Here is an 11,645-nt window from a genome sequence, read left to right on the forward strand (position 1 = left end):
GCTTCGTCAACGGGGAAACCAAAGGAAGCAGCTACTGCTACTGCAAAGGAGAAGCCAGGCCTGCAGTAACTGTTGCTGTGCCCCCACACAGCTTCTCCCCCACTAGGTGAGGCTGTGGCTGAGCCAACAAGAAGCTCACAGCCCAGGCGGCTGCATTCACCCCCTGCAGAACCTCCAAGGAAACCCTGGGGTGCATGCTCCCAGTGCCAGCGAATGTCACTGCAGGCTTCCTCTGCTGCCAGAGCTCTTCCACCCTCCTCTACAGCAGCTCCGCTGGGAATGACTAAAATTGGACTAAATGGTGGCACCTGCACCATTCTTTATGGCGTTGCCTGCTTGGATTGACATGACCTTCCTATCACTGGGCACCCAGTGAGCAGCACAGGCCAAGCATCTTGAGGTTGCTGGAATTCCCAATGGACTGCAAAGAGCTTCCTTCACAGGCTGTACTTAGTGGCCAATGGTCTTTACCCAACAGAGATGTCAGGGCTGAGCAGATGATAGCTGGAAAGCTTGCCTTCTTTCCCCATCAGCCTTCTGGGGTAGTACTTAACAGTCTCACTTCCCTGTAATGCTACTAACAACACAGCCCCCATCCGCAGCCCTCAGCGTCCTGTGAGGCAGGCTGGCTCAGTAGAGAAACATCCATTCATCTCTTGGTCTGTGTCTGGCCTCCTGCTTCTCCCAGACTTGTCAGCCCCCTGATTCAAAGGGCTTCCCAGTGTCTTGGGTCTGGCAGCTCTAGGTCAGCCAGGGTGCTGGACAGGGAATTCAAGAGACAGCAACATCTCCTGCTGATTGCTAGGGTTGGCTGCTCTTTGGGAGCTCAGGGGCAGCCTCTCAGGATGCATGGGCCCTGAAAGGGGAGGGCCATATGCCTGTTGGTAGCCCCACTGAAGTCTGTGGAAACCTTGTGGTCTGTCCGTGAATGCTTGTTCTTGGGGATGTCTCTGTCTGTGCCTTCAAGAGCCCACAACTGCGAATGCCTGAGCTTGCAGTAAGTGGTGGGAGACTGCTGGTGTGTGTGAGATATGTCCCGTGTTGCTTCTGGACGATGGACCTATACGAGGCACTGACAGCCATGACTCGGGAGAAGCCAGGTGTGAGCAGCCTGGCAGCTGATTGACTATGCAGGCTGGGAAGGTGACACAGCTCCCTGTGGGTCCCTGTGTCATGGCTTGAAGACCTTCCTGTCTCTCAGGACACCTCACTGTTTCAAGCAGAGCTTTGTAAGCCTGTCTGTACCAAGCACAAGTAGAAAGCACTTGACAGCAGGTGTCAGCATGAATGTGTTTTGTGTGTGCGGTCATGCCCATTGCATGGGAGAGTGTGCATCTTGCAGAGGGTATTCCCCAGCAGGGCATGAATGGGGGAGGGTAAGCATTTGGAAGGGAGACCCAAGTGATGGGTAAATGAATGGAAAGCCAGGTGGCAGATGGGTGGATGTGCTTCTGGCTGTGGCTGATGGCCTCTGGTGGTGGTGTAGCACTTGCTTCCCTGTTGCTGTGCCCTGGACTGGATTTGTGGGGCACTCGCCTAGTGTTGCCCCGCTGGCCGAGCAGTGAGAGGCTCTCTGCATGTTACAGACATGTCCCTGGAGGAGGTCCGTGCCTTCGAGACTCAGATGCAAGTGGCCACAAACCAAAAGTTCGGAAGCCAGGACCCTTAGCTTCCTGCCTGCCCAGCTCGCCCAGGACCTCCCTTTGTATGTACCTTCCATTTGGTTTTCTCTTTCTCCATGCGGCCTCATGGTTCACCCCTGCCCCTTCCCGTTCACAGAGTGAACTCTGGGGCAGCCATTCTTTACACTGGGGTCTGGCTGGGGGGGTGGCCACAGCCTGGGGAGGGTGCGTGGTCTGGATCAGAACTGAAGCATGTGCTGGACTGTGGGCAAAGGAGCTGAATCAGAGGGTGGCGCTCATCCTCTCTTATGCAGGGCAGTGCTCAGGCTTTTCTGCAGTGGGGGCTGTGGTGGGACATCAGAGTATCTGCCATAGTGTTTTTATGTGAGGGCTTCTCCTTGACTCTGCAGGGAGCTCATCATCCCCCACAACAAGAGGTGACTGTGCTGGGGATGGATGAACCTGGTCCATAGCTGTGAGCCCACAGTGCAGCTGCTTGTTAAAACAGGATAGAGGCCGCACAGAGAGGAACATTTATACATAAGTAGGGGAGATCCTGGGAGCTCTCAGTGATCCCATGGCAAACGGACCACATGTTTCACCTGGAGCAGCCCCCATCAGAATGGCTTGCATTGGGGGGTGGCATTGAGTTGGAGCTCACAGGAGAAGTTCAACAGCTGTATGGACAGAGCAGATGCCAGGTTTGCTTCCCCAGGGCAGATGTGCAGATGCACCTTAAGCCTTCTGTGCACTCCCCCTGCTTCAGCAGCCTGGGTCACATGGCTCTACCAGTGCGCCTCCCTCTGCTCCCACCATCTCCCTGCACATAGCTTTGCCAATGCACCTCCCTCCTGCCTGCACCCCCCGCATTCCACTCCTGATCCCTCCCCAGTGCTACACTTCATTCCTGCCCTGCAGTGTCCTTGCCATTCCAGTATGCAACCTTTGCAAGGGAGTTCAACAACCCACAGTGGAAGCCTGGGTACTGATGACCTCAGGGACCTGGCAGCAGGCAGACAGCACATAGGCAGGCCCCATGCTTCTTTCTTGACCTGGCCTCTCGAAGAGTCAGGAATCAAGGCCATCTGCCTACTGCTGTGTTCAACAGCCTCCTTGAGGTGGTTTCTCTGCTGTTGACCCAATCCTATTGCCCTCTGCTTCATGTACTGCATCGTCCCTTAGAGCTTCACACCCAGGGATGTGTAGAAGTAAGTCATTGAAGGGTGAATTCCCTGTAGAACCTCAGCGTCAAAGCTTGGGGAAGTCCCCTTCCTTCTCATGCTGATCTCAGCCACAGCCCTGACACTGGGCAGCCTGGAAGATATGCACAGGACAGTAAATTAAATCGACCCACGCAGAGCTCAGAACCAGATCTGAAAGCTCTGGCTTGGTCGCCTCTGCTGCCCTGTTCAGCCTATTAGAGATAAGAGCTAACTACTGTTACAAGTCCCTTGGAAAATGTATTCCCATGGGGAAACTTGGCCTTTAAAGTCATCTTTGACTCCTCACAACAGCTAAAGCATATTTCCTGGGTCTTCTGAAGCAGTTCAGTCTTCTCAGGCCTGTTGCGAAGAAGATGACACAATAGCTAACCAGGTTGCAACAAGGAAGAAAAACTACATAAAACTAGGACAGACTCTCCCAGGGCAGCAGAGCTTTGCCCAATCATGCAGTGTTTACTCAAAGCAAGGCACTCAGATACCAGGGTGATACACCCATCCTGGCAGCAGGACAGAAGTAGAAGCTAAGGAATTGGTTTGTTTTATTCTTCCTGATGGATCTTTGCTCTTGGCCAAGGTGGTCATGGGAACCTCAGTAGAGACAGCTCAACAGGTGCTTCAGCAAGTCTCAGCTCCACAGCATAATGCCCTCTGAGGAAAGGAACCCAGCAGGGGTGAGCTGGAGCTTCTGCCCAGCCTGCAGCCCATCAGCCACCAGCAGCACCTGTTCTGTACAGAGCCTGTGCATCACATGATGCTGATTACTCTTCCTCACTCACAGCTGCTGGATCATGTATTCAAAGAATACCTCATTCCTTCCCTGACCTTATTTTTCCATGGAAGGAACAGCTTTAGTTGCCACAGGGACATTGCTGCATCCCCAGTTGGAGCAGAGATGGTCTGTGGAATTGTATGTGAGAGGGGAGGTAGCAATAAAGCAACTTCTATTGTGTGGTCCACACTACAGAAAAATTAGAAACCTAAGGAAAACTACTGTTTCTGAGACTGAAAAAGATTCTCCATCCCCCTCCAGTGAGTAAGTCTCCCCAGGCTGTAGTTTCAAGCTCAACATCTCATCTGTGGCTTTGGCCTTTAGGCTGATAGGACTGTAGGTTTCCACCCCCTGGACCTGCAGGCTATTTTAGAGACAGCAGTAAGGGGCACTGTATAAACATCTTCATGGATTAGGTGAGAGATGCTGGAGAGAATTGCCTCCAGCCACAGCAGCAGCATCCTCCTCCAGGGACACTGCCTTCTGGGATAGGTAAGCTGGTAGCAAGGTGAGGACTATAGGGAGAAGGACACCCCTCGTGGCTCAGCTAGTAGATGCAGAAGCTGGCTTGTGCCCAGCACATGAACACAAGGGGTCTGGCCGCCCCATGTTGCTGACACACTTGGGGAGTGTTGCTCACCCTTCACTCGCCTGCTTTGTCTCGCATACTCCAAGCCCCCAAACCTCCCTTGTGGCTGTGCTCAGGATGTCTCTCCAGTGCATGTGAGAGCCACTCCCAGAGCAGTCTCACCCCCGTGTTCCCTTGTTTGACACATCCAAGCAGAAGCAGACGGGTGGGTCCTCTCTAGCCAGCCTGTGAACTCTGCTTCTGTTTACCCCGGCAGGAATGACAATGGAGGAGGTGCGCAAGTATGAGAGGGAAACCCAGGAAGCCACCAACGAGATCATTGGCGTGGTCACACCCTCCATTTCCATAAGCGAGGTGGGGCAAGCTCCGGTCACGCACAGTGCCCCAGCCAGTGCCCCTTCCACACCGCTCAGTGATGATCCCCCGGACTTCCTCAGCTCTCCCAAGGACAGGCCCCGGAAGAAATCTGCTCCGGAAACACTGACACTGCCAGCCCTGCGGGAGCGCGCCAATGCTGAGTAATGGCTGCCCTACAGACATGCTCGGTGGACAGATGCTTGGCCCTCATTTCCCACCCCTCAGATCGGGGCACCCTACCCACTTTGCCTGCCTTGAGAAACATAAAGACTACCGCTGCCCCCAACATCATTCCTGCCCCTTGTCCCCAATAAAAAAGACAGCAGATCCTATTGTGAGCCAGATGGGAGAAGCCCCTTTGTGAGGTCCCAGATTTCCCTGCCATCACATGGGCCTTGGGCTCCCCTCAACCTGCTACCCAGCCCCACTCTCTTCTCATCATTCCAGCACATGCCCTGCTTTCCCTGCCGTCGGTTCAGGGAGGAGCTCCAGCATGTTGGAGCCATTCCTTGGCCCATCTGTAGACAGCTCTGTCCTGGCAGGTAACGTCCCTCAGAGCTGCTTTTGCTAGAGCCAGGTGGCAGCCGGTGGCAGCCCAGCCCTTCTCTGAAGGAACTTGGAAGCACCTTTCAGACTGTTGATAAAAACCGCCAGGCATTGATTGATCTCGGTTCCCACTGGCAATGAGACCCACCAGGATGTTTAACCTATGTCCTTGCCACCTCCTGAGGATTTCTGACTGTACCTCTGAGCTTCACAGTACCACAGCAACCCTGAGTCCACCAGCATCCAGACTGTAACTCTGCAGCTGTGCCAATGTCACCCGTGTCCCTCCAGCTTTGACAGGAGGGCAGAGATGAGTTGTCAGGACTGCTTCTCCTGTTCCTAATGTGATGCTCCAGGCCACTGGTGAAGAGCCAGCATCTCAACCATCTCTACTCTGGGGACCTTTTCCACCTGTCACTAGCACTGGTTCATCCAGCACTAGCAGTGTTGTAGTGTGGAAAAGGCTGTGACGCAGTCAGTTGATCCCCTTCTAAGCAAGGGATCATAGGACTGGCGGGGCTGATTTTAGTCACGTTTGGGCTGTGGAAAACCTTCCCTGCAGAGTGGAGCATGGCAGCCTGGGTGTGAATGAGGAGCCCACTTGGTATGAAGCCACTGTTGACAAGACACCATCACTGAGTTGCGGCTCTGGATTAATGCTTGTCATAGTAGGACAGGCCTAGCCATTGTCCCTAACATAGACAAGCCCAAAAAGTACTGCTTGCCATGTCTTGCCTCTGTCCTTCCCAGGTGAGCCTTTCCTGTGTCCAGAGTTGTGTTCTTGGTCTTGCCAAGGCCCTTTACTTTCACCAGTCCCCTCCAGAGTCCTGCAGCAAGAAGGGGTGAAGATCTGTCCATCCCAACCCACCTAGCCTTCTGCCAAGCAGCCTTCTCCCCACTGGTGCCTTCAGGACAAGGGTCATCCCTGCGCCACTGCTCCAACAAAGATTTCTGGCAACTATTTGGACCCATGGCTGGACCCGCTTCATCACCAGCTATTTCCATTGCCCTCCAGGCACCTGGACTTAGCCTCCAAACTGCCTCACACTCACTCAGGTCCCTGAGGAGTGGGTCCCATCATAGCTGGGCCTGCGGGGTATGTCAACCATGGGTACTGAACAAGTGCAGACTCCAGCTCCAAGTGCATCCAGCACAAACCAGCTGAGCCTTCATGCTGGGTTTGAACCTCAGATACAAGCACACACTGAATTGCACTGATTCCTAAACAGGAATCCCCCAACCCTCTGCCCTCTGCTTGGGCCTCAGCACAGGTCCCTTTGTTCAAGTATTTTTTAACTGTCTTCGCTACAGTTTGTGTCCTGGACAAACAGAAATGGAACAGCCAACCTCTCCTCCAGGAAACTACATGCTGCTGATCGATCAACCAAAGGTCTACATGGGATGCAGCTCTGCCAGCTAATTTGGATGGGCCAAGTCCAGGTGAATCTGCTGTGCTCCCATGATGTGCAGAATGCTGTCCGCATGGAACCTGGGGCTTGGGAGGGACCTCGGGGGTCATCTGCTTCAACACCCTGCTCTGTACTTTCCACTGGGGGTTGAGGGTCACCAGCACCATACATGGTGGATCATGCCTCTGCTGTGTGATATGAGCCACTGGAAGAGTAGCTTGGAGGCTGGTTGGGATTCAGGTATCCCTTTGAAGCATTAGGTCATGACAGGAAAAGGCTGGGTCTGGAGGAGCCCCCACAGGGTTGGCTGCTTCTCCTAACTTGTCAGAACCTCTAGGGTCTGCAGAATGGGTCTGGAAGTCTAATAGGAACAGGCTCTGACTATTTTATCACCTTTGCCTCTGGATGGAGCCAGGATGGCCAGAGGCCTTGTGAACATGGGAGAAGTTTTACTGATTGTTTGTGGACCTTGGACAAGGTTGTGCTTAGGTCTGGGGAGAAGGTGAGGGGTAATTTTTAATTGGATTCTAGTTTGGCCTCCTCTTCAACCCAGACTGTGGAAAGGGCCAAAGGAGTCATGCAGAAAACCTGTTCGCTGTAATGGAAAGGAATGGTCCCACAAATGACACTGAGGGACTGGGTATTTAAGATGGGCCATGGCTGGATTCTGAACCCCTTCAAAAGGGAAGGACTTGGCTTGGGAACATGGCATCCACCCACACCCATGGGCTCTGGGTCAGTTCCACACTGGAAGGGATCTGTTTCCTGTTCTAGTCTGGATGTAGCCGAATCTCCCCAGAAAAGCCATGTGGCAAGATTTTGCACCATCACATTTGCACTGAGGCCCAGCATTTTGCTTTGGTTCTAAGTCAAGAGCCCAGCTCTGTACAGGTTGAGCCTGGTGTCCTCAGCCCATCTCTTCTGAATGGTATTTTCCCTTGCCAAACAGATTTTAAAGCCCCTTCTCATGTCCCCTGAATTGTATGCCCCTTGCCCAAGCTTTGTACAGAATGGGCTAGAACCTGTCCCTAGGTTCCTTGGAGCCTGAGCCTTGTTCTCTGGGGCTCAGACCCTTGTGAGGGGCTCGGTCTCTGCCTCGCCTGGAGCAGATGCAGCATTTCCGTCTGGACTTCTCTGTGTTGTGTCTTTAATTCTCACCCCTCAAGGGTTTCCCCTTTATGCCCACCTCTTGGGCTGTGGAAAGCCTGTGTGAGGCTGTTGGTATCAGCCTTGGGTATATGTGAGCTTGTGTTTTCCTCCTGCAGCCAGGCTCCTCTGGCTCTTGCCCCTGGACATTTTGGTTCGTCTCACGCATGCGTCCAGGTCCCAAGGCCTTCCTGATATGCCCACCGTGGAGCTGTGCAGTAGCTGGTGATGGCAGGGGCTGCACAGAGAGGTTAGTTCTAGTGCTGTGCAGGAAGGATAGAGGCAAGTGCTGGAGCTGAGGGGACGATGCTGTGGTGCCTAGCCCTTTGCAGTGGGCACCTGAGGCTGATGGTTCTGTCTCTGCAGAGCCCCTCATCCCTCCCTCCCTCCCTCACTGCTTGGAGCTTTGCTCTGCACCCCGTACCTGGAAGCAGGGATTTGCTGATGACCAAACCAAGCATGAGCCAGGAGGAGCCAGATGTCTGTGGGGTTGAATGTATCTTGTATGAATGTACCAGATGATGTAGCATTCCCCACCCCTTCCCCTGCCCCACCCAGCCTGTCTCCTCTCTAGCCTCCTGGATCCTCAGGAGTCTCTTTATTTCTCTCCTGCCCGGGGTCCCCATCCCAGGAGGCAGCTGGTCACTGTGAGTTGGAGAGTCCTCAGGGCCCAGCCCCAGCTCCTGGAAGCTCCCTCCCAACAGACACTTGTGAAGCGAGAGCACAAAGGATTTTTCCTGCTCAGAGGCCAGGCCCCTGCTCCAGAAGGTGTGAGCATGGGACTTGTCCCCGCCACTCCTGCCTGTCACGAGGCCCATGGGCCCCACCATCTCCAGCAACACAGTCTGGGCCTAGGGGGAGCAGGCTTGCCCTCGAAAATGCTAACATCCCCTGGTGTCTGCTTCAGGCAACGTGAATCGTTCCTCATGAGCTAGTTCCTTACTGATTGCCCTTGCCACTTACTGCTCACTTGGAGGCCACTTGTGTTTGGAGGGGGCGAGGCAGTGGCTGGCTCAGGCCTTGGCTTTCTTTGTTACAACAAAGGCCTTTTGAGAAATAAAGCGAAAGAAGCTGCTGCGGCTCCTCTCTGCTGTTTATTTGTCCCCTCTACATCTCCCACTGCTGCCATGAGCCCCTCCTGGCTGTGGGAGTGGGTGGCAGGGGAAGATGGCTGAGGGGAGTGATCCAGGGCCAGTGACACGCACACTCCTGAAGCATTGGGCAGAAGAGGAACAACAGGGGGATCAGGACAGGGCGATGGCCTGTGAGTATATAGAAATGATGCTTCTCCTAATGCTGCAATTATCACAGCAATTCACCCATTAGACTGAGAGATAAATGAACTAAGGCAGACACCATGGTGAAGAGACCATTGTGTGTGTGCTGCTAAGAACCGTACCTGGAAGCCCCCAGCACCTCCCCTGGCTGTGATCTTTGAGGGTCACCAGGGCGGGGAACAAGGCCTGAAGAGCAGAGGAGACTGAATGGATAGAGCACACAATGACCCACACAAGGGTCACTGCAGATGTACCCCTGGGTCTCATGCAAATCAGGCTGCGCAAGGCATCCACTGACTCAAGGTGCATTCACTACCTCAGCATGGGGAATGCCCCCTCCAGCTTCTTCCAGATGAACTCAGTGCCCAGGAGTCCGGTACACTGGAGGGAGCCTTCCACCTTCTCAATATCCCCCCAGGCAGACACAGGAAGTGGTGTCTCCCCACCAGGCATTGCTTGTTCCCTTGCAGCCAGCCCCTCCCAGCCCGGTCTCCTCTGGCACCTCAGAGCAAACAGGTGATTAAACACTAATGGGGCTTGGCTTGGTTTGACAAGAGGATCAGAGTCCGTAACCTACAGCAGCCGTTCCTAATCTGTGGTACGCATTAACAGATTTATTATAATTACTTTATATGACAAAAATTTGCTGGTGGTACTTAAGGTTGAATTGAAAAATTGCTGGTGGTACTTAAGGTTCTATCATTTAAATTGGTGGTGCGCAATCTGTCAGAGTTTGGGAACCGCAGACCTAGAGGCACTAGGTCTGGGACAGATGTCCTGTCTCTAGCTACTGGGGGTGAGAGCCTGGTTGCAGAGGTCTGCTGAATGGAAAACCCTCCTCATAACCACAGGTGAGCTGGGACAAATGTTTCCACCTCACTTGGCTAGCTCTGAGCTAGATAGGGCAAGCCCTGGAGAGCTGATAGCTATGGCTATGTTTTTGTCCCAAAAACCAGGGATACAGGAAAACTGCTGCCCTCTGCCATTCAGTCAGAGGGACAGTGTTGAGGCTCTTAGCAAAGTGAGAGCCTGTAGGAAAGAACAAGAGGGCTGCTCTCCACACTTCAACTCCCAGCAGACAGGTGACCGATGGGAAGTGCCCTTGGCAAGTCTGTTGCGGAGCTGTGGTAAGTGAGCAGTAGCAGGCAGGGTCTTTTCTGTGAACACCACTTCTCACATCTCTGCTACCACATACGCTGCAAATAGCTGTGACAGCACTGCACTGGTAATGGGCAGCCACCACCACAAGGTGAGAGTGGGCTGAGCCAGCACTGGTAATGCAACAGACTCTGGTGCTTGCTAAATGCTTGCAGCCCTGCTCAGGCAAGTGCTTGGTTTCTCTCTCTCCCATTGTTCATTGTGGTGGTTTGGGGTGGGGGTCAGCTCTGAGGCCTAGCCAAGAGAGCTTGCTCTCTCCAGTGTCCCTCAGACCCCTGTATTGCTGAAGGAGGCAGCTATAAGAGCAGCCAGTGCAGCCAGGTTCCCCTCCCTGGGCCCCATGAAAAGCTGCTACCTGTTGGGGTTGCTGCCCAAGCTGAGAGGGGAGCACTGGCCCTGAATGCAGCCAAGCCAGAGGAATGGAGGCAGGGGTTGGAGGTGGCATAGCAGGGTCTGTCTAGGGGCAGTGAAGTGCCTTGTTTGCTTGATACCAAGCAGGCGTGAGCATTTCTTCTCTATTCCCCTTTGTCCTCTTCCTCTTCCAGCTCCCCAATATCAGGCTCATACGGGGGGCTGGACAGCCCATGGAACATGATGTAGTGGGAGCTGCAGTAGACGGGTGGCTTGTTGGGGCAGGAGTAGACCTGCTCGGGTTTGAGGGAGGCAAAGGGGTTGGCTCCACAGCCTGTGATGTTGGTTTCCAACTCCATCAGGATCTTCAGGGAGGACTTTAGTTCTTGCTCACTGTCCGGGAGAGATAAGGGGCATGTTTATAGCCTGCCAACACACCCCTGTCCTGACACCACATAACCTGTGCCAGGATGTTCAGTAGGAGCTTCCTCTATGGCAGTGCCCTGCCAGTGCCACTTGGATGCCAACAACACGAGGCACCCCACAGCAGTTCTCGGGCAATGCCCCAGCTGAAACGCTCTGGTAGCATTTTAAAGCAATGTCAAGCTCTAATAGCCAATTACAGCATATTATTGCAGGGCAACATAGAATCATAGGAAAACAGAGTTGGACTAGACCTTGGGAAGTCAACTGCTTCAGCTCCCCTGCAGACAACAGTAGCCAAGGGTTTGTCTAACTTGACTCTTAAAAACTTCCAAGGCTGAAGTTTCCATAGCTTCTCTAGGTAGCCTGTTCCAATGCTTAACCTCCCTCAGAGTGAAGACATTCTTCCTTATATCCATCCTCAATTTCCCTTGTTGCAATTTAAGATCACTGCTCCTGTAGCCCTTATAGCCACAAAGAATAGTCTATCCCCATCCTTTGTATACTCCCCCTTCAAGTAATTGAAGGCATATCAGTCTCCTCCCTTGAGTCTTCTCTTCTCCCAATTAAACCCTGGTTCTTTCAGCCTTTGCTCCTAAGTCTTGCTTACCAGGCCTGTAACCATTTTTTTTTTTTTTTGCTCTCTGTTGGATTCTCCCATTGTTGATGTCTTTCTTGAAGTGTGGGCCCCAAAGCTGGATACAATGCTGTAGCTGAGGCCTCACTAGTGTTAAACAGAGTGGAAAAATCACTTCCCCTGTCTTGCAGGTGACAC

At 53.3% G+C, this 11,645-nt stretch overlaps 1 protein-coding gene and 1 long non-coding RNA gene across 2 annotated transcripts in view; one reads left to right on the forward strand and one right to left on the reverse strand.

The window, feature by feature from the left end:
- LOC109290806 overlaps positions 1–8,736 on the forward strand; it is a 15,988-nt gene extending 7,252 nt beyond the window's left edge. Inside the window, exons 2-3 of the long non-coding RNA XR_002095688.1 lie at positions 1,587–1,705; positions 4,460–8,736. This is a non-coding gene — a long non-coding RNA (uncharacterized LOC109290806). The remainder of the gene's footprint in view (positions 1–1,586; positions 1,706–4,459) is intronic.
- Positions 8,737–9,644: 908 nt separating this feature from the next.
- Positions 9,645–11,645, reverse strand: part of MSS51 (MSS51 mitochondrial translational activator) — a 25,259-nt gene continuing 23,258 nt past the window's right edge. The window contains exon 8 of the mRNA XM_019507586.1: positions 9,645–10,840. Within this exon, the coding sequence (XP_019363131.1) occupies positions 10,612–10,840 (229 nt within the window). The 3' untranslated portion in view covers positions 9,645–10,611. The remainder of the gene's footprint in view (positions 10,841–11,645) is intronic.

The sequence above is a fragment of the Gavialis gangeticus genome, unplaced genomic scaffold, assembly GCF_001723915.1.
Source record: "Gavialis gangeticus isolate Ggan-Ray unplaced genomic scaffold, GavGan_comp1, whole genome shotgun sequence".
In the NCBI taxonomy this organism is placed as follows: domain Eukaryota; kingdom Metazoa; phylum Chordata; order Crocodylia; family Gavialidae; genus Gavialis; species Gavialis gangeticus.